Source organism: Eriocheir sinensis, chromosome 26 (assembly GCF_024679095.1).
Source record: "Eriocheir sinensis breed Jianghai 21 chromosome 26, ASM2467909v1, whole genome shotgun sequence".
Classification (NCBI taxonomy): domain Eukaryota; kingdom Metazoa; phylum Arthropoda; class Malacostraca; order Decapoda; family Varunidae; genus Eriocheir; species Eriocheir sinensis.
Window position 1 is genome coordinate 6875292 of NC_066534.1, and position 21973 is coordinate 6897264.

At 39.8% G+C, this 21973-nt stretch overlaps 1 protein-coding gene across 2 annotated transcripts in view; it reads left to right on the forward strand.

Moving 5' to 3' along the window:
- Window positions 1-18223, forward strand: part of LOC127003725 (apoptosis-inducing factor 1, mitochondrial-like) — a 64659-nt gene extending 46436 nt beyond the window's left edge. For both annotated transcript variants that reach the window (XM_050870684.1, XM_050870685.1), the window contains 3 exons: window positions 630-814; window positions 2928-3083; window positions 12695-18223. In XM_050870684.1, the coding sequence (XP_050726641.1) occupies window positions 630-814; window positions 2928-3083; window positions 12695-12766 (413 nt within the window). In that variant the 3' untranslated portion in view covers window positions 12767-18223. The remainder of the gene's footprint in view (window positions 1-629; window positions 815-2927; window positions 3084-12694) is intronic.
- Window positions 18224-21973: the final 3750 nt, after the last annotated feature.

A 21973-nucleotide genomic window follows, 5' to 3' on the forward strand; every position in this document is an offset into this window, starting at 1 on the left:
GAATAAATTTCACCAATTTTGTCTGACAACTGTTAGCCAGGCTCACCAGGCTCCGGACATGATTTAATGGTCTGTGCTCATAGGCTGTTTATTCTGCTGAGAGGCAACTAAGCCACCAGCAATTATCACTTCAAATCCAACAGCACGAGAGAGTTGACGATTTGTTTATTTTATAGGTCTAGCTTGGATCTTTCATGTAAAAAAATTTGGCGCGATTCTGAAAGATACTTTATTTTTGGCAAAGCTCAGATGTAGACGATTCTGTTTTGACGTGAATCGCGTCATGGTGTGCGAAAGGGTTAAGTGTTGAAGCTCATCTGTATATATAGTAAGTTTTTCAACCCTTTAATCTTTTTTGTCATCTTGCTCTGCACATTCTAACATATTAATGTCTATTCTTTTAAAAGATCAGACCAGATTAAGTCTAACTAAAGCTAATAAGAACTTGAGGATTACTTCAGCACTTCTATTGCTAGCACTCCTTGACATGAAACCAAGTACATTCAACCCTTTGTTATTCAACTTTTTGGAATGCCTCCAGAGATGAGTGGCAACAAAATGCTTGGCTTAGTGATGCCCCCAGCTTTATTTTACTTTTATAAAATGTGCTAATGATAATTTTTTTACAGGTAAGCCCTATTGGCATCAGTCTATGTTCTGGTCAGACTTGGGACCTGAAGTTGGCTATGAAGCCATTGGCATTGTTGACTCCTCCTTACCTACTGTGGGCGTCTTTGCTAAGGCTACCACCAAGGACACGCCAAAGGCTGTGGTTGAGGCAACTGGAGAGGGCTTGAGATCTGAAACTGAACAGGTATGTTGAGATCAAAATAAGTGAAACCCCTTAAAGTAAGGGTACAAAAAGTCTTGATATTGAAGATTTGCATGAATCACTTGTGGTCTGTGTTCTTTTGTTATATGTTTATCTTGTGCCAAAGCCACTACTGGATGTTTAAAGTTATGATGCTGACCCTGTTAAGCCTTTTGCACACATTCACAGTCACAGTCCCAATCATTCCTGATCTGCTGGCATCAGAAATTTTCCCTGATCGGCAGTGAGATCAGGGATGGTTGGCAGCAAACTGCCATGCATCATGTCAATTTTGATGACCATAGATGCTGCCGACCACTGCTGGTCAACTTCAAGATGTTAATAAATATCGGGGATGCTCTCGGTCGACCAGCAGTTTAAAAAAAATACTGTGACTGACCGGCGGTACACCTGCGATTGCCACCAGTCAACCGCTGGCAACCAGGGGCAAACCACAGGCAAGCCTGAGGTCTACTACCGGTTATTGGTTGAAATTCATACACCTTATATGCCAGCCAGTCACTGTAGGGTTGACTGCTGGCCACAAACGGCAGGCTGCAGGTCAACTGTAGGTCAGCCAGTGGTAGACATGTGACCTGACCTGAAATGACAGTTCGTATCACTGGCGGTTTACCTCAGGCAGACTGTACATGATCGTTAGGAAACTGACATATGGTCTGTGGGCAGGCAGCAGCAGGTTGGCGGTAGATCACAGGTTAGCTGCTTCAACACCTGTATGACCTGGGGATTACCAGGGTGTGGCCTGCGATTAGGTGGCCGGTGCACCTGATGGCAATGTGTTTGCCATCTAGGGCAGCAAGGCAGTGATGGAATTGCCACCTGTTGGAGTAATGATTGGCTATTGGTCTCCATCCTCCTGGTGTTGAGGGACACTGTACCACTGCTTGAAAATCTTCGATGATTGCCTCATGTTTCAGGAATTATCTTGTTGATTGTGTTGTTTGCAATGCTAAATGTGTACTGGAGACTGAGGTAATGGTCATCTGTAGCAAGGAACCTCAGGGTGATGGCGAGCTGAATAGCGTTTGAGATAGATTCACACCAAAAGGTGACCTTCTTGACAATACGTGGTGCCACTCTGTTCCATGGAACATGTCCCTGTCCATGCACATTAGGTTTTTGAAGCCTGCTGGGTCCTCAGCCACAAATTCATAAGGGTATCGAACTTACTGATGACCTCTTCTCTGCATCCATGTTTTCATCCACATTGCCCAACTTGTTTTATGTATTCTTTTCAGTGGTCTGTTTTCCAGTAGTATACAAGAAACAAAAAAATTTGGTCTCTGTCCACATCCAATCCAAGGAGTTCAATCTCACATCCATAAGAACTGAGGAAAGCAAGAACAGGAATGATCAAAAACACCTGAAGTGGCATTAAATATATATACCCTACCCACCACATGAAGCGACGACCATGTTTGATTGCTGATGGACCACAGGCTTTATGCAGGTCTGCCAAATATCTGCCTATGGTACACAGAAGGCTTATTGCAGGCTGACTTCCACTTGTCATAGATCAATCGCCAGTTGAAGATATAAAAAAATTGTACATAGTCTACAGTTTACCGGAGATACGCAGCCAGTCTGCCTGCAGTACACAGGCGGAAAACTGCAGGTGTGACGCCGGTCAAACCACCAACTGTGCTTATTGCCAATTTTGCGAGCAGTCTGGTCACGATTTGCTGATCATAAGTGATCGGGGAGGATTGGGACCTTGACTGTGAATGTGTGTGAGGGGCTTTACAGCTTTTGCCGAGATATAACAGACCATATTTTTTCATTCCATCAGCAATTAAGTTTATTTTGTTTTGATTAGTTGTACCAGACTCTATTTTTTGTGTTTTTCAATAACTTAAAATATTCTGAATTAACTTGTTAAATTTAGCCTGTTCTGATCATAACTATATTTTCCCCTTTTTCATCTCTTAGGAGTGATTAGCTACTGTTCTGATAAATGAAGTTAACAAATGGTATTCAATAATTCAGTGGTAGGATGTCTTCTGTTTGTGGGAACAATGGTTTGCATGCTTTTTTTTCCCCCCTTGAAGCTGCCTCCTTTTATATATAAAAGCAACAACCAAAACACTGTTTTCAGACTGCAGATACTAGTTCTCTGGTCCACTCCAGTGCTCCTCATGCTCCATTAAAGGGGGAAGACTATGGCAAGGGAATAATCTTTTACCTCAGAGACAACATTGTGGTGGGCATCGTCCTCTGGAATGTCTTCAACCGTATGCCAATTGCAAGAAAGGTAATGTACATAATTATTAAGTTTTACTTCATGGAAATATTTAATAGAGATCATGTATTTCTAGTATTATTTAATATACATTTAATCATTCTCTCTCTCTCTCTCGAAACGTCTTCTCCAAGGAAAACTGATCGAATGTTTTAAAATACTTAATGGTTTCACGAATGTAGACAGATCAAAATTGTTTATGATCGATGACACTTTGCGAACGAGGAACAATGGCATAAAACTCAAATGTAGACAAGTAAATTCAGACTGCACCAAATTTTTCTTCACCAACGTTGTAGTGCGAGAATGGAATAAGCTCTCACCTTCAGTGGTCCAGTGTACAGGTAACTCTCGATTTACGCGAGTTTGTTTTACGTGTTTTTTAAATAACGCGGGGTCCAAAATCCAAATAAATGTTTAATTTACATGTTTTTTCCACTTATACACGATATTTTATGGAGTGTCCACCATATGTCTCACGCAACTGGACTCACACGGCGCAGCGGCCACACAGCTGAACTCAGTTCTTCCCGCGCGCCACTTGAACAATAATACAGTACCCACGCTGCCACGCTACTTAACGATAGGGATGGGCAGGTAACGGTACCAGCTATACGGTGCGGTACCGATACCGATACTAGCCAGGCGCTCATGCACTGTCCCTCATTTCTTTCTCAGACGAGTGAGGCTGAGACTGAGTGCCTGATTGGATATCTCGGTGAAATGGATATTCTCTCTCTCTCTCTCTCTCCACTGAATATGTAACGCGCACCTTTTTCACATAAAAAATGCCTGAAAGTTTAGCCCTGCGCGTTATACGCCGAATGCACAAATTTTTAATGATTTTTTCTTCTTTGGAGTGTTTTTAAGGGTCTGTGTTTCATCTTATCCAATAACAACTGCAAACATACCTTTATTATTGTTAATGATCCTTCATAGTCCATGGCTGTCTTATAATATGTTACCATAGAATACAGGGCGATCAAATAACTACTATACAAAAATGAAATCGATGGAGCATCACCCATGCCTTGCTGTTATCCCGTTTTCCCGTCGGGCGCCATTTGTATGATCTTGATCTTGATGTCACAGCTGGCTTACGAATGTATGACAAAGGAGCAGTACAAGCTACATAAAAGAATCATATTGGAAAAAAATATCCATGTGTTCATTATTAATTATTAATATTAGTGAGAATAATGGGGTAAATATGATATCAGAAACTGTACATCATTAGTCTTGTACGAGGAGTTATTTCACGCCCGGCCGCCATTTGCATTGTTTACAAACCACACAACCACACCCACAACAAACAGCTGCATGCCGCGTGTCACCAGAACTGCGTGAATTGTGTCTTGCCTAGTTGTCTGTCATAACCTACGAGTGACTGTGAGAATAATATGCTTATTATGGTCTCAGAAGCTGTACATAATCAGTATGTACGGGGATATATTTCTCGCAACACCAGCCCGGCCGCCATTTGCATTGTTTGAAAACCACACAACCACACCCAAACAACAAACAGCTGCATGCCGCGTGTCACCAGAACCGTGTGAATTGTCTTGCCTAGTTGTCTGTCATAACCTACGAGTGATGGTGGGAATAATATGCTTATTATGATATCAGAAGCTGTGCATCATCAGTATGTTTACGGGGATGTATTTCTCACAACACCAGCCCGGCCGCCATTTTGTTGCTTTACTCAAGGACACTTGTCAATTCAAGCAGGGTAGGCGGTGGCCAAAGTGATAGCGTACTGGACCCACATTCGCCGCGTGATTGACGACGCGGGTTCGAATCCTCACGCTACCACTCGGATTTTTCGGTCACCGCCGAGTGGCTTAAAACTACCCACATGCTGTCCTGAAGACCACCCATCAACCCGGACTCTAGAGGAAGCCGTCCAGCGAATCAAGTACGAGTTCCGGGGGGCAGCATGAGCCAATGCAAGATGGCGCCACTATAAACACTCGCCTGCGCCAGAACGGGCTGGGCTGACCATCAGGCCCCACCTGGAAGAAGCCTTGGGCCGACCATCAGGCCCCACCGGGAAGATGCCTACCGGCGCAATAGGCAACAACGTAAAAAAATAAAAAAATATATAAAAAAATAAATAAAAAATTACACCAAAAATATATAAATTTCGGGAAACTGTACATTGTCAATGTTCTTTAACCCGTACATATTTCTGAGGATTTTAAGAACCTTTTTTTTCAAAATTGTTGTCTTAAAGTTTGGGGTGCGCGATATACGCCGGTGCGCGCTATACGCCGCAAAATACGGTATTTATTTTTCAACAGAAATCTACCTCTTGGTTGATTTCCATTGTTTTTGATTTACGCAGTGACCTCTTCACGGACGCAATACTCGCGTAAATCGAGAGTTACCTGTACCATGATTGACTCCTTTAAAAACAAGCTCGACCGTCACTTCCTTGAACTTAATATTAACTACACCTTTTCACCCTCAAATAAAAAAAGTTGAATTTCAAATAAAAAAAGGTTGACATTCTAATAAAAAAAGGTTGACGTTCAATTAAAAAAGGTTGATGTTCAATTAATAGATGAAGTGCAAGTCATAGAAATATATATGTGCATGCCTACATACATAAATACATCCACAAACTTTTATATATATATATATATATATATATATATATATATATATATATATATATATATATATATATATATATATATATATATATATATAATATAGTGCTGAAAACACAAAGATCGCACACTAGAGCACAAAAGTACAGGTAACTCTCAATTTACGTGAGTTTGGTTTACGCGTTTTTGAAATAATGCGGGGTCCAAAATCCAAATAAATGTTTAATTTACACGTGTTTTCCACTTATATGCGATATTTTATGGAGTGGCCACCGGATGTCTCACACAACTGGACTCACACGGCGCCGCGGCCACACAGCTAAGCTCAGTTCTTCCTGCGCGCCACTTGAACAACAATACAGTACCCACGCTGCCACGTTACTCAACAATAGGGGTGGGCAGGTACTGGTACCAGTATCGGTACTAACAGTACCAGCTATACGGTACGGTACCGGTACCAGACTGCTCGGTACCGGTACCAATACTAGCCAGTTGCTCATGGTGTCCCTCATTTCTTCCTCACACGAGTGAGGCTGAGACACACACACACACACACACACACACTCTCTCTCTCTCTCTCTCTCTCTCTCTCTCTCTCTCTCTCTCTCTCTCTCTCTCTCTCTCTCTCTCTCTCTCTCTCTCTCTCTCTCTCTCTCTCTCTCTCTCTCTCTCTCTCTCTCTCTCTCTCTCTCTCTCTCTCTCCTGAATGAAGTGAATATTTATTTTTCGATAGAAACCTACCTCTTGTTTGATTTACATTGTTTTTGATTTACGCGACCTCTTCAAGGACACAATACTCGCGTAAATCGAGAGTTACCTGTACACGGACACGAGCGTGTGGTGCTACCTCTGCAAGTGTGCAAAGCTGGCTAAGGCGGTGTCACACTGGGCATTTTCCTTTAACCACTGGAGCAAGAAGCAACTGTGGTTGCCTGTACGGCCAAACAGGAGCGAGCTGTTGGTTTGGGTAAATACTCCTGTCAGTGGCGTATATAGATCCATGGAGAGGGGGGGGCCACAGTCACCCGGCCCATAGGAATAAATCTAGGATTTTTCAATGTGTGAGCAGCGACCAAAACGAGCCTCTAGAGTTGGGGGTTTGGTGAATATTTTTTAAAATGAAGCATTTTAAGGGTTACTTTGTAGTCTCAAGATCGGTATATTGCACAATTAATATATATTAATGGTAAACCAATTTAAAGAAGCTTACGTATACCTATACATACCGGGTAAAATAAGAATTACAGTTTTTGAACAATGACCGGGGTTTGATCACTGTCTGTCTGCCCGCCAATGATCACTGGTTATTACATGATATGATGGTATACACAACACAAGGCTATCACTCGTATTTCACCCAGATAGCGAAAAATACAGACCAGTCACCGTCACCACTCACGCGGCGGCTTCACCCAGTACACGCCATTCAAACTCAACTTAGCAGTGTTGCCACGCCTTGGTGACTGTGGCTACCTACATCCACAGAATTTTCCCCTACATTCCCCTACGGAAAAAAATAATAATATAAAAATTGTGCATCATATATATATATATATATATATATATATATATATATATATATATATATATATATATATATATATATATATATATATATATATAGAGAGAGAGAGAGAGAGACGTTTCAATATTTAACTACATTATGGTAGAAATGTATGAAAGACTGACAGTTGATAAAATAAATAGTATATATATATATATATATATATATATATATATATATATATAGATATATATATATATATATATATATATATATATATATATATATATATATATATATATATATATATATATATATTGTGTGTGTGTGTGTGTGTGTGTAAAAGTAGAGTCTATAGAATTATATACTACAATATAATGAACAAAGTTATTAAATTATACTTACATTCACGATACTGCCACTGGACTTTCTAGAAGGATGTTTGGGTCTAATCTATGAGAACATCATTTCTTTCATTTTCTGAGTATTTGGCAAAGTATCTTGACCTTGCACAAGAATAATGTTTAACCAAAGACGATGTCACATCAAAGGTTGAGGAAAGCTTTCAGAAGTTTTGATAATTGATTCCAATGTCTTTACAGGCGTCAATGGTCAGCCGTCTGTCTGTCTGTCTGTCTCTGAATTTTTCCCTCGTTCCCCTCTAAAAGGCGATTTTCACCGTGGGTGCCCCTACTCCTACAAAGCCCTGAAATCCCCTACCGTAGGGATTTTCCCTACAGCGTGGCAACACTGACTTAGCTCCTCCGGCCCGCTCCTGAAACCGACCAGCCAATAGGAACATGAAAATCTGGTAATCTCTGAATTCTGATTGGCTCGTGCTCCTCCCAGGCCTTCCATTCCTAGAAACTAGAGCTTTCATAAAGTCAGCCGATGTCAGCAAACTGTCATCGGATCCCACCTCTTCGCTCTTCTCTTCACTCATTTTTAGATCAGGAAAACACATTTCTCCAGTCTATTATTATTTTCTTCTATCAGTTTAAGAACGGAATTAACTAATGTAGTATGTAATGAGAACACTGTTTTATGGGCTGGTTTTCTTATGATAGAAAACGTATGGAGAAGTAATGCAGGAACGAGAACGGAAAATTGTAGGGGCTCTATGGGGATCTATTCTATTTATAATAGCTAAATAATTTAGCTATTATAAATAGGTCCCCATCAGCCTAAATATGAGTTTAATGTAAGAAGGGGGCTCTGAAGGGCACATTACTGATGTTGAAGACTTGGAGAACTAATAATCAATATCAATAAAAAAAAAAAAAAATCGCCAAATTTTAACAGGATAAAAAAAAAAAAAAAACTGAACCAAAGGGGGGGGCCATGGCCGAGTGGCCCCCCCCCTATATACGCCGGTGACTCCTGTCCTTCCATCTTTGAAGCCATGATCGTACCCACAACGGCTTCTTCCTTCCAATAAACTGTAGCAACAAGTTCATAATTTGAGTAACAGCAGCACAAGCCACAACAGCCCTTACTTTTGCAAACAGTGCCATGAAGTAGTGATACAAAGCATTACAGGTCAAAAGAAGAAGAAAAAGATGTAAATACAGGGCGACTGGTTTGTTTACGTTGTGGATATGGGCAACCGATCTTGGTCGTGTGTGATGCATGTCATCTGGCGATCAAGAATTACCCCCCTTTCTTGAGACTGTTTTCCATCTCCCCCCTATGATCCACCAGAGCGCTCTTTCTTGTCCATATGACTAGATAAACCAACAGGACAGCAGCTTAAAAAAATTCCAGCGCAGGAAGCAATGTAGCCAGCACTCCCAAACTGCTTGACTTGTAGGCCTGCCTTTGTTCTGCCAAGCCCACCTCCCTTCATTCCCTTCCCTTGACCCAAGCCACGGTGCCTGGACAGAGTCAGTTGACCTGTGACCGTCATGTAGGAGCCATGTTGCGCGTGCTATTTGAATATGAGTGTCCTCAATAGTGTTTTAAGTCATAAATGGAATAATTTTATAAACTAAAAGATTTCATAACTGCACAAGCCATTCTGTCATGGAAAATGTCAACTTAAGTACACAAAATGCACATATTTATTGTTTCTATAGCTCCCCCCCCCCAAAAAAAAAAAATAAATAAATAAATAAATAAATTGCCTGACACCAGGAGGTTGGCAGGCGTCATTGCCTCTGGCACTGATTGGGTTAACTAGACCACATTGTCAGGCTGTGAGCCACTGACCCTGCCGAGCACTGCCACCCATGTTATCATATTGCACTCAACTGTCCTCCTTATGTCCTCTCTATCTAGTCTAAACCATTTCACCAGCTATGAGTCTCTAATTATTCAGGACATCACGCCGAGTACAAAAATTCCTCCATAGATGCCCTCAATCTGCTGCCATTCCCACTGTAGTACTGTTTATGTTGTCAAAACTTTACTCTATGCCACTAAAATACCCTCCAGAGCACTTTTACCTCGATGTGATTTAACCCGGTAGCAGCGCCGCGCTAAATTTGTGGCTTTACCGTGTACCAGCAACAGGCCAAATTTTTGCCGTGATATAAACCCCTCAAAAAAGATGATGCATAAACTGATCACAAATGTGTTGATATATATTATGAAATGGTTTGCGTGAGTGATGATTTTTTCTCATTTTTCTCGCTTAGAGGGCCTTTAAGAAACATGATCCCCGCAGCTACTGGATTAAAAGCTAACTTACAAGTAAATTCCTGATTCTGTGAGTGAGCTTCAGAGAGAGGAACTAAGTTGAGAGGAAATTTTCCTTTGAGAGGAAAACTTTACTCTCAGACCTGTTTATTATATGATCCCTGCCATCTTAAAAATTGATGAGAGTTCTAGTTGAAATACAGGGCCGTATTCTTAAATCAAACTTCTGTAACCACAGACCCCACACATCCGACAATGATATTCTTAAACAACCATCGTGCCCGTGGCTACCACAGTTCCGACAGTCACGAAGGGTGTATTCTTATATGCCACCTCTGGGACCGTGGTACCGATCAAAGCACCAAATTGTCGGGAGACTTTGTTGGGTCCGTCACCCCTTCTCACAAATATTGTGGGGCGTGTTATTTTGTCCGATTTGCATGTTCACAACGTCTTTGAGGATACTAGACGTTCAGAACACTTCTGCTACTCTCCCCGAAGTGTTAAGAGCAAGTTGAGTAAAAAGCAGTGCCTCATATTCATCAAAACAAGCAAAGAAGAGAGATCGTCTTCGCTGCCCCTCCAGTGGGCGCAAGCCCTCCTGGACCCCCCACGGATCCCAACGTGATACTATAAATATAATCATCTATGCTCCGCCGGTAAGACTAGACAAGTACAACAATATATGAGACCTTACAAAGAAAATTATTCTCTTGGGGTTAAAACTAAATAAATAGTGATGAGTTGAAGTTGAATAATCATTCCGTAATGTTTATAACACATTTTACATATAGCTACCATTTGCAGTGGCTATGAAATGAGTACTAAAATAAACAATTCCATCTTATAGAGAAAAGCCTCCTGAACACGATGGTGTACACAGATTTTTCATAAAACGCCAAATAAGTGAAGCACGGAACTATTTATAAAAACATTTCACATCATCCTCGTTTGCTCCAACGCACAGACGGGAGTGGGTCAGGGGGTGGGTGCGAAGCTATATACTGGTTTGCAGCAGTTTGTGGGCCTCGTTGCCATGACAACCCTCGCCTTGCCTTGCTTTTCGTGTGGTCACAAACTCCCTTTGCCGCTCTTGCTCTCGCTAGCTTTCTCGCTCCCTGTGTGGCCGCGGCCTCAGTGAGAGCCAGTGGCATTGTAGAGTATGTGATGCTATAGTTTCCCAAGCCTCCTTTTTCTGTTTTATCATTGCATAATCCATTCTTCTGTCAAGTACTACTGCTCGGTGTCTCTACAAGCTCCAGAAATAGAGCAACTTCATTTTGGGATGAATATCGCTTACTTTCCTCCATTGTTGACTTGAACACAGCGCGCAGGGTATCAGGTGCAGTCGGTGTTTTGATCGTCAGAACGTTGAGATGGACCAAACAACAAGGGACATTGTTACCGATTAAATTTTCTCGCGCCGCCAGTGTTACCAAATCCCACCCGACAAATCTGAGCGTTTAAGAAAATGCAAAGTGTGACAACCCGAACATTAGTGTGCGTGGGGACTGTCGTTGTCGTTGCCGATTTCGTGAGATTTAAGAATACGGCCCACAAAGTCAACTTACTACATGTTGGAGCAAGTTGAGAATGGACCAATGAGTGCATGAGAATATCGTGCCTGCAATGATACCAATTCCAATAACTACCCTAGCTTATATTTTTACGCCAGGTTTCATGACACTGACTCAGATTTACTGTAATCTTAATTTGAAGTTTGCAAAGTACTGTATTTGATGGCTTATAAGACGCACTATTTTCCAAAAAAATGTCCCTGATAATCACCCTGCATCTTATAAGAACAAGGTTCAGCTTTGGGTCACTGGCTATTGAAGTTTTAGTGTAGCAATGGCACTTAAATTACAAACCTCTGTAAATGTAAACAAGGTGGCAATCGCTTTTACAGCAACAACGGCAACTGTTTTCTAAAGTAACAGTGTATAACAGTAGTACATACCACTACTTCATATAAAATGACACCTCTCAGGAAGAAAATATAGTGACTTAATGCTTGTACCTAAACAAACTAGTGGACGGCTGTACACCAAACCTGACAACACACGCAAGACACGCTACGTTTCCTTAGTAGACAGGGATCATTGGGGTAACACAGACCTTTTTCATGAAACTGTTTAACTTTGATTGACAACACAAACAACATATGGATAATATTAATGAGATATTAAGAAGATAGGTTATTATTGGATATTTACAAATGCCTGTTTCTCCATTTTGCGCTTATCTTTTATCTTTTAACATTCTTACTTTACATACGTGTTCAACAAACACTGAAGCACATTCAAGTTTGAGATTTCACACTTTCTTATGTTTTAAGAATGTACTAGAATGTTACAACTAGGCATGATGTAGAATAATGATAAAGAAATGAGATAATGTTGGTGTTTCTGCCATGTTTGTTTACATCCCAAAGCAGTGCCCTGAAGTCTATAAATTCTGATAGGTCCCAGCAATATTAAGGGTTTTAAAATTTAATGTAAAGTATTGAGATTTGATAAGGATCTGAATTCATGTGAAACTTTAATGATGACCTGATAGTGGGAAGGGTTACGAATGTCGGGTGAAAAATCTTCACCTGACACTCTTGGTTCAAGCCCGTTTATTACATATATCTTTTTCAAATACCTGCTGAAATTGGGGTTGCATCTTATAGGCCTTCAAATACAGTATTCTTAATTATTTTACCCCTGTAATTGCCTCATGCCTGTGCATGAAGCAATAAATTGGTCTGAGATAAATGTAGGTTATAGAATAGCCTAGATAGGGATTGAAAGGTGGCAGTTTGGAAGCATAAACAATTTACATTGTAAGGAATGTATTTTAATATCTAAATTCTAATCTATTTGCAGATTATCAAGGATGGCAAAAGTTATGATGACTTAAATGAAGTTGCCAAGCTTTTCAGTTTACATTCAGAATAAAGAAATTACGTAAGTATGCTCAAGGGTCGTAGATATTTTATGCTTGGGCTTGTACCTGCGTAAACAAAGAAGAAAAAGAAAAGTGATACTTGCAGGGCTGGTGCCATACTTTATTCTAATGGAAGTCAAATTAAAATGTTCAGTACTGTTGAAAATTGTTTCCTAGAAAAAGCTTAGCCTGTGTTAGGTCAGTGTTCAGCTACTTTTGAATATTAGTCTTGCTGGTGATGGTTATAGTTGTCATAGTTTTATTTATCACAACTTCCACAGTGTATGAAATTTTTCTTTGACTGTCAGATTGAAGGTTCTTGAATGTACTGTAATAAGTTGTTGTGGCATCTGAAATTGTTTTTGGTGATTTACTATGAATGATGATGTTTGCACTCTCTAAGAAATTCCTGAACTCATATTTAGAATTAATAGGGGTGTATCACTGCACTATATGGCACTAGTGTGGCCTTCAACTTTTGTAACCCTTTTGGATGCAACATCAGAATTTTGGGCAAAGAAACTTAATCTTTCAAATGTGATGAATTTGAGTGCTGAGTAATCCTAGATGTTTACTAGCTGCTGAAACTTTAGGAGTTACAGAGCATTAAATTTGAATTTGTGGACTATCGTGGTAGTGGGGAATAAGGCCTGAACATGACATACAATATTATGCTCTTCACTAATTTGTTGGAAAGACATCCAAGACATTGTTAAAGATGGGCCCATATACTTATAAGGAAATTGGGTCTTTGACTTAAGTTGCATCATAACCAACATGTCTTTATCCTAGCTGGGATGAAGTCTCGTGTGTTGATCTCAGTCATTCACTTAAGTGGGAGAAAGCACCGTTGCCAGCAAAGGCAAGTTACCTCAAGAGATCAGTTTTCTAATATTAAAATTTATGGGTAAGAATACCTGACAGCGGTAAAAATATTGAGGAAAAATAAACCACGTTCATTATAAAATTGTTTGATGAGGCTACAATAAGTTTTTGACTCATTTGCAAGTTATAACAATTAATAGTTTCAAAACCTTATCAGGAGGACACATGGGGCTGCATATTTTGGAAAATATGAAATTTGCTGTATATACGTAAAGGACCTAATACATATTGGTTCTGCCCCCCATAGAAATGTTCCTGCTGACTTCCCTAGCTGTTTTTACATTCTTTCTCATGGTTTTTTTTTTTTGGAGGTTTGAAGGAAAATGAGATATCGGCCTGACCTATCATGACAAAAAGACCCTGGGCAATGCAGCCACTGCCGCTGCTCCAGCCGTGTTGTCATCTGCAGGACGAGTCTGAAGCGAAGACCCAGGCCTTATTCCACCTCTCACCCAACTTTATCTAAGGAACAAATCTCGGGCTCGCTATGATGTCATAGGAGAAACACCACGGGATTTAGGATGATGCGTGGCCATTTTGATTGCTTAACCCCTTCGTCACTGGGACTCGCCCCCGCTCCCGCATTAACGCCCTCCCGCCGAACCGGATTTTTCTATCTGTGCAACTCGAAAATTACGAACTCTGTAGCAGCACCTGCAAGCTGTAATGGAGGTGCTGGCACTGCTTTGGCAGCCATGTCTCACTCATCAACCCCACTCTCCTCGCTGCTGCTCACATCAGGATCATTTTCCGGCAAGTACTCCTCATCACTATCGCTAACAGTAATATCTGTGTACCGTCATTGTCCGAGCCCTCAAACTCCGTTCCTACACCATTGTCTGAATCACAGGCAGGAGACACCATAGGGGACATAGCCTCAGGCAGTAATGCGAGTGTGACGAGTACTGAGAGGCAATTGAGAGGGGCTGGCAAGGCCGCTGCTCAAGGCTGCATGGCTTAGGTGCCAATAGCAGTTTTTACTTCCAACATAGTATATTCTATATGATACAGACAAAGGTATGTATATAGAAACATAAAAAAAAGTTAAAATACCCCAAATAAACAAATGGATGTAGTTGGCATTTATTAGTGCCTCTTTAGAGTGCCATACGGGATGGCATGAAGTCATTGCATGGATGCCATAGGCCACAATATGAGGGCTTGCCTATACATGCCAAACCGAGTTTTGGTAAGGCTCCATACACCCTCAACTTATGATGATGTACGCATGTACAACATCGGTTCCTCAGTCAAACTTCAGTTATGTTGTACGCGTGTACAACATTTCGGAAATCCGGTAATGAAGGGGTTAAGGGGAGCGTCCGCCACATCTTTAATTATTAACGTATGATCCTGATTATATTCATGTGAAATGTATGCTTATGGAGAAGTAATATACGCTTACTTTCAAATCTATCTATAAGTCGATACATAATAGGAAAAAATAAAATTTAAACAAAACTCAACTCAAAATTCCTCTCTCATCTAATGACCTACGCTGCTGAAAAAAAATACCACTTCACTCTGCCTGCATGTGTCGCGCACCGTGATGGTTGCGGCGAGTGACATGTTGCTATAAATAACTGTTTTCAATATGTGGAGCTTTATCTGCATTCTGATTACATTATTGTGTTCACGAGAGATTTTCCTATGTAACGTAATAATATATTTCTGCAGTCAATGAACAACTGTTGAAAACAGCGAGCATAATTAAAACTATAACATGTTATAAATATTTTTTTAACATCTTCACAGTTCAACTAGTCGTAATACCATTTTCTTTTTTGTTTTGTCAAGTTTTTACAATACATCTTGATTATACAGTCACTGCTGAGTCTACTGGTGTCAACCAAAACTGGCTATCTTGTATATGAGGTGAGCTATGGCATATAATAAACAAACATGTCCCACTAGACTGACTAGAGCATGCAAGATGTGGTCCGACATGAATGTTAGCGAGAGAGCGGTGCAGCCAATCAGCTGCAACCTTTCCAACTTGCCTAGGCACCAGGAATCTAGCTCAAGTGAACAAGATATAGTTTGCCTCAAGATGCCATGCAAATATTCTTTTAGGCTATTTTCTACGCAGAAACATGATGATGTATGCACCTGTGTATGAAAATAGCTTTTTTTTTTTTTTTTATTATATTTTTATTTATTTATTTATGTCTATAGCACCAGTAGACTTTCTTGAGGGGCCATAATGGTAGTCGGCCCCAGCCCGTCATGGCGCAGGCAAGTGTGTTATAGTGACGTAAGTGATGAGCGGAAGAGGGTGGATGGGTGGGGGGGATTCACCCTTAACTCTGTCATTTTTGGTTATTTCTTCATAATATTTTGCCACAAGCTAGCCGAGGCATGTACGAAGACGTGAATTTTTACAATTTTGTCGATTTTTATTTATTTATTTATTTTTTTATTATCCACTGCGGAAGGTCACCTTAAGATGAGCCTAACATGGAGTGTTAGCTTCATAAGTATGAGCCCTGAATGATAAAACTTTGCTCAAGAACTTGATGGAGCATCTCAGCAGGTTACGTAATTATATATAAACATTGCAGGGGTGCTTATACTTTTCTGTTTTGATCTTACAATCAAGCTTCACCTATTTTTTCAATGTACCTTTATGGTGTATTCCAGCAGTGAAAGTATGTTATGAATGGCAAATTGAACATAATTGCCACATTTTGCCATCCACAACTAGCTGACCAGCCAGGATAAGCCCCAAATGTGCCATTAACTTGAGACACCCAAGGTTTACAATTATAACTCGGTGTCATTAATACAGTTCTGGAAAGTAAGCCTGAAACAGTTTGCAGTGAGAGGTGACAGTCGGTTCCCTGCACTAATAAAGTACTCTTGATTTGGATGGATGCAAGTGGGGTTGTTACTAATTCTTATACCCATTTCCACACTTACTACTGTAGTTAAAAATTGGTGCCAAATTTATCAAAAGGCCTTGCTATTAGAATGAGGACTAATGAAATCCATAAAGATCTGTTGGAGGTTAAGTCTGGTGCCTGCACATGTTATGGGTATTGTGTTCAGCAATGTACATGTTAGGTGGAGGAAGCTACCATCACAGGTACTTCATTGTCATATAATTTACTGGCAAAAATAGAATGGTATATACAGCTAAATAACATAATATTATCTTTCTGTATCTGCTACTGGCACCAGGTTCTTTCTGGGAAATGTTACCACTGAGGCCAAGGTAAATTTTTTTTGCTTTTAGTGTCTAGGCAAAGGTTTCATACATTCCACAGAGGGCATTCCCATATAGGGGAGTTCCCAGAGGGAACAGGGCACCAAAGCTGTAGACAGATTGATGGATATTAGAGGACATCATGGCAAGTTAAGACTGGTATTTGAATAAGATGTAAGCATAACAGAAACATTGTTGCCTCAGAGTCAAGCTCACTGGGAACTGACACCAGGTGATTGTTATCTTGACTTTAAATTTTGTCCACTGTGAACTTGTTTCTTGGGGGAAGTGTAGGGAATATGTATGCTAGGCACCAAATCTCTCAGAATGGCATTTGTATTGTCACATACTTTGAATTGCTAAATTTTTGCATTTGATGCTAATTATCAAATGTTGCCCTATGCTCAGATGTGTGTCCAAAGGGTTGAGGAATGAGTGTCCACATTCTGATGGTCTTACCCTTGTACTGCTGCCTGTATGTCTCTTAACATCTCAGTATGTAGGAGATTCCAGAACAAAGTTTTTAACACTCATCCATAACTGACCTTGTGCTATTGTATATAAAGTCAGCCAGCCAGCACTAGGTCAATAGAATTCACATATTATTTTTTGGTATGATTTGGTCAGGTCAAACACCAATTTCTATTTTTACCAGTGTTCACATTAATGGTTGTATTGTATATTAATGGTATTGTCATATGGTATATTTTTATACAGTTTGCCTTTTCCTGTATATGCAAGGTGGCCTTCAAGAAAGAAACAGGAAAATGAATAATTACAATAACTGTAATTAAAGTGTTTAGCTATCTGTTTCTTTTGTTATGTAGAATTTTAATATTCCCAGGAAAGGGACTTCCAGCTCAAAACTTTTTCTCTTCATTTACCCATTATGATGACATGGTGAAAGTACCTCAGTGGTATTGAAATTAGTTATGGTCTCCATGAGTTACAACAATTTCAAGCTTTAGCAATCATCTGTAATCATTACATTGACAGAAAAGACCAGCAACTCAAAACTGCTTGATATGCTTAGTTACCTCAGTCCAATAATAGGGCATAAGAGTGTTTGCATGTATGAAGCATCGAGCTCATACAAGCAGCAGTCAAAGGGCTTTCAGAAATATTCCAGTTTAATTTTCAATACACAAAACTTTAATTTATTATTTAAAAAAAAAATATATATAGGGTTCAATTAAAAATTTATGTATGCACCATACCAAGGAGAATAAGTTCTTTCTTTAGAGAGTTAATGGTTGTAGTGTGTTGTGGATCAGAAGATTGTTGAATGTGTAAATATACACTGTAAACTGTGTACAACCTGTATATACTGTTAGTGGTATAAGAGTATATGAAAGTGAGATTAAAAGTATGTATTTTAGTAACTGTAGTGTCCTTACATCCACAAATGTTTAATTGGAGGTTATTAGATGTAATTTGTTTTTCCTGGAATACATTAATTTATTTCTTTACTTATATATTGAGAGAAATACATAATGAATACAGTGGCACCTCAACAATTAAAGTCATGTAATGCTCAGCAAAATAAATGACAGACAAACCTCATAAAGAAAACCTCTCTTTATGAATGGGTTACCCTCCTGAGAAACTGTTTGCCATCTGAAAATTTGTTATGTGAAGCAATTATAACGAGGGTTCATTGGATGGAGTATGGTTCCAGAACCCCGATTTTCCATCTTTTTATGCTACATCTTTGCATATTTTAACTCCCTAATCAATAATATACAAATGTGGACCCTTGTTATCCACATGGATTTTATACTGAAGCACAATAATGCAGTTATACTTCCTCTCACTTGGCCTTGTAGGTGAGTGTAGAAGGGAAGGGGAAAAAAAGGATGAAAGAGGAATTCCTATCTCCTATACACATGCGTGCACACACATGTACACACACACACACAGGAGAGAGGAGGAAGCTAAATTTGAACGAAGTGAATAATCATTTTGGGGGCAAAGCTAAATGATTTTTCTCTTTGATATATTGATTTTTTGAGTAAAAAAAAAAAAAAAAAAAAAAAAAAAATCTCAGCTCAGCAAAATAAATGACAGACAAACCTCATAAAGAAAACCTCTCTTTATGAATGGGTTACCCTCCTGAGAAACTGTTTGCCATCTGAAAATTTGTTATGTGAAGCAATTATAACGAGGGTTCATTGGATGGAGTATGGTTCCAGAACCCCGATTTTCCATCTTTTTATGCTACATCTTTGCATATTTTAACTCCCTAATCAATAATATACAAATGTGGACCCTTGTTATCCACATGGATTTTATACTGAAGCACAATAATGCAGTTATACTTCCTCTCACTTGGCCTTGTAGGTGAGTGTAGAAGGGAAGGGGAAAAAAAGGATGAAAGAGGAATTCCTATCTCCTATACACATGCGTGCACACACATGTACACACACACACACAGGAGAGAGGAGGAAGCTAAATTTGAACGAAGTGAATAATCATTTTGGGGGCAAAGCTAAATGATTTTTCTCTTTGATATATTGATTTTTTGGGTAAAAAAAAAAAAAAAAAAAAAAATCTAGTGTCTAAATGTTGATCTAAGTATGAAATTTCTTCACCGATGAAATTTCATACCCCGAAGTTTTTTTCATACAACACCGGACCACGCATGCGCAGTAGGGAGACAACGTTTTTTTTCTGAGGCAGAAAAAAGTAGCGATTATCGCTAGTTTGGTTACAAAAGTAACGAAGATAGCGATATATATATATATTTAAATAAGTAGCGGATGGCCGATAACCCGATTTTGTTATCAGCGATAAAGTATCGCGATAACTTATCGCGATAACGTCCAGCTATGGATATGCCAAAAAGTATTAAAAGTTATATGAGCCTTTTTGCGGATGATGCAAAGTCAATAAGAAAAGTGAGGACGGAGGAAGATTGTGAGGAGCTGCAAAAGGACCTGGACAGAGTGTATAGATGGACCAGTTATGGGAGATGAAATTTAATGCAAACAAATGCCATGTTATGGAAATGGGGAAAAGTAAAAAAAGACCAAGGAAAACATACAGGATGGGAGAAGAAAACTTAGTGGTACTAGAAGAAAAAGATTTGGGAGTAACGATGCAAGACACACTATCCCCAGAAAAGCACATAAACAAGCTGTTTGGAGAAACCTACAGGATGATGCAAATTATAAGGGTATCATTCCATTTTATGGACAAAGAAATGATGAAGAAAATAATAACAACATTGATAAGACCAAAACTTGAATATGCTGCAGCTGTGTGGTCGCCTCGCAAAAAGAAGGACATCAGAAAGCTGGAAAGGATGCAGAGAATTGCAAATAAAATGGTCCCAAAACTCTCAAATATCATGTATGAAGACAGATTGAAGGAGATGGAATTGACGACACTGGAACAAAGAAGGGAGAGAGATCTGATCACGCTGTATAAGTTGGTAAATAAGTTTGATGAGGTGAATAGAGATGATCTATTCTCTACTGCGAGAACGCAGGGGCTGAGAGGACATGGAAAGAAACTTAATAAAGGAACCTGCTTGAGTGACTTGAAAAAGTTTAATTTTCCACATAGAAGTGTTAACACATGGAACAGCTTGCGGGAAGAGGTGGTGGAGGCGAGCAGTGTACTGTGGTGTAGATACCTGTTCTGGGTGAGTATATCTTTTTTCTTTTTTTTTTCTTTTTAGCTTTAAAACATATGGTAAAATGAACTAGTAGATAAACATTCATTTATGCATTTTTATAATAATGATAACTAGCGGGCATTCGTGCAAATTGCACGGAATTGCACGGATTCTGCTCCGCGCGTCGTGATTGGGTTTGTAGTGAAGCCCTCTACAATACTTCCCCCTCAGCAAAAACGTCCCTCTCACCCGAAATTGGAAAATAAATTAAAGTTTTCACGGTAAATAGGGGTTATATCGCTTAACAAACAAACTGAATAAACTTCGGCCAAATCCGCGGCAATAGGTCAACATTTGGTGTTGCTACGATGGATTTAAGTGCCTCAAATTTCACTTACAAACCCTCAGCCCTTAGCATTTTCTTTTTTACAGCAGAGGAGACAGCACAAGGGCACAAAAAAAGGAAACAATGATAAAAAAAAAAGCCCGCTACTTGCTGCTCCTGTAAAGAATACGAAGAGGTGGCTGAAAGAGGGGTCAATTACAGGAGGAGAGGTGTCCTGATACCTTCCTCTTGAAAGAATTCAAGTCATAGGCAGGAGGAAATACAGATGAAGGAAGATTGTTCCAGAGTTTACCAGTGTGAGGGATGAAAGAGTGAAGATGCTGGTTAACTCGTGCGTAAGGGATTTGGACAGTGAAGGGATGAGCTGTAGTAGAAAGTCGAGTGCGGCGGGTCCGCGGGACGGTGGGAGGCATGCAGTTAGCAAGTTCAGAAGAGCAGTCAGCGTGAAAATATCGATAGAAGATAGAAAGAGAGGCAAAATGGCGGCGGAATTTAAGAGGTAGAAGACTATCAGAAAGGGGAGGTGAGCTGATGAGACGAAGAGCCTTACACTCCACTCTGTCCAGGAGAGCTGTGAGTGGAGCCCCCCCACACGTGAGATGCATACTCCATACGAGGGCGGACAAGGCCCATGTATATGGATAGCAACTGTGCGGGGGAGAAGAACTGGCGGAGACAATACAGAACGCCCAACCTCGAGGAAGCTGATTTAGTGAGAGAGGAGATGTGAAGTTTCCAGTTAAGATTTTGAGTTAAGGATAGACCGAGGATGTTTAGTGTTGAAGATGGTGACAGCTGAGTGTTGTCGAAGAATAGGGGATAAGTGTTTGGAAGATTGTGTCGAGTTGATTGGTGGATTAGCGTATTAATGTTATAGATAATAATAATAATAATAATAATAATAATAATAATAATAATAATAATAATAATAATAATAATAATAATAATAATAATAATAATAATAACAATTATTATTATTATTATTATTATTATTAATTCTGTTAACATTTTTTTTTGGGGGGGGACACCCCCCCTCCATGGATCCGCCACTGGACTCGTGAGCCCGTACACCCACCCACCCGCACCCACAAAGAAAAATTGCAGAGATGCGTAACTGTGTTCGTGTATGTGTGGGTAGGAGGGAGGGGGGCTGCAAAATCTTC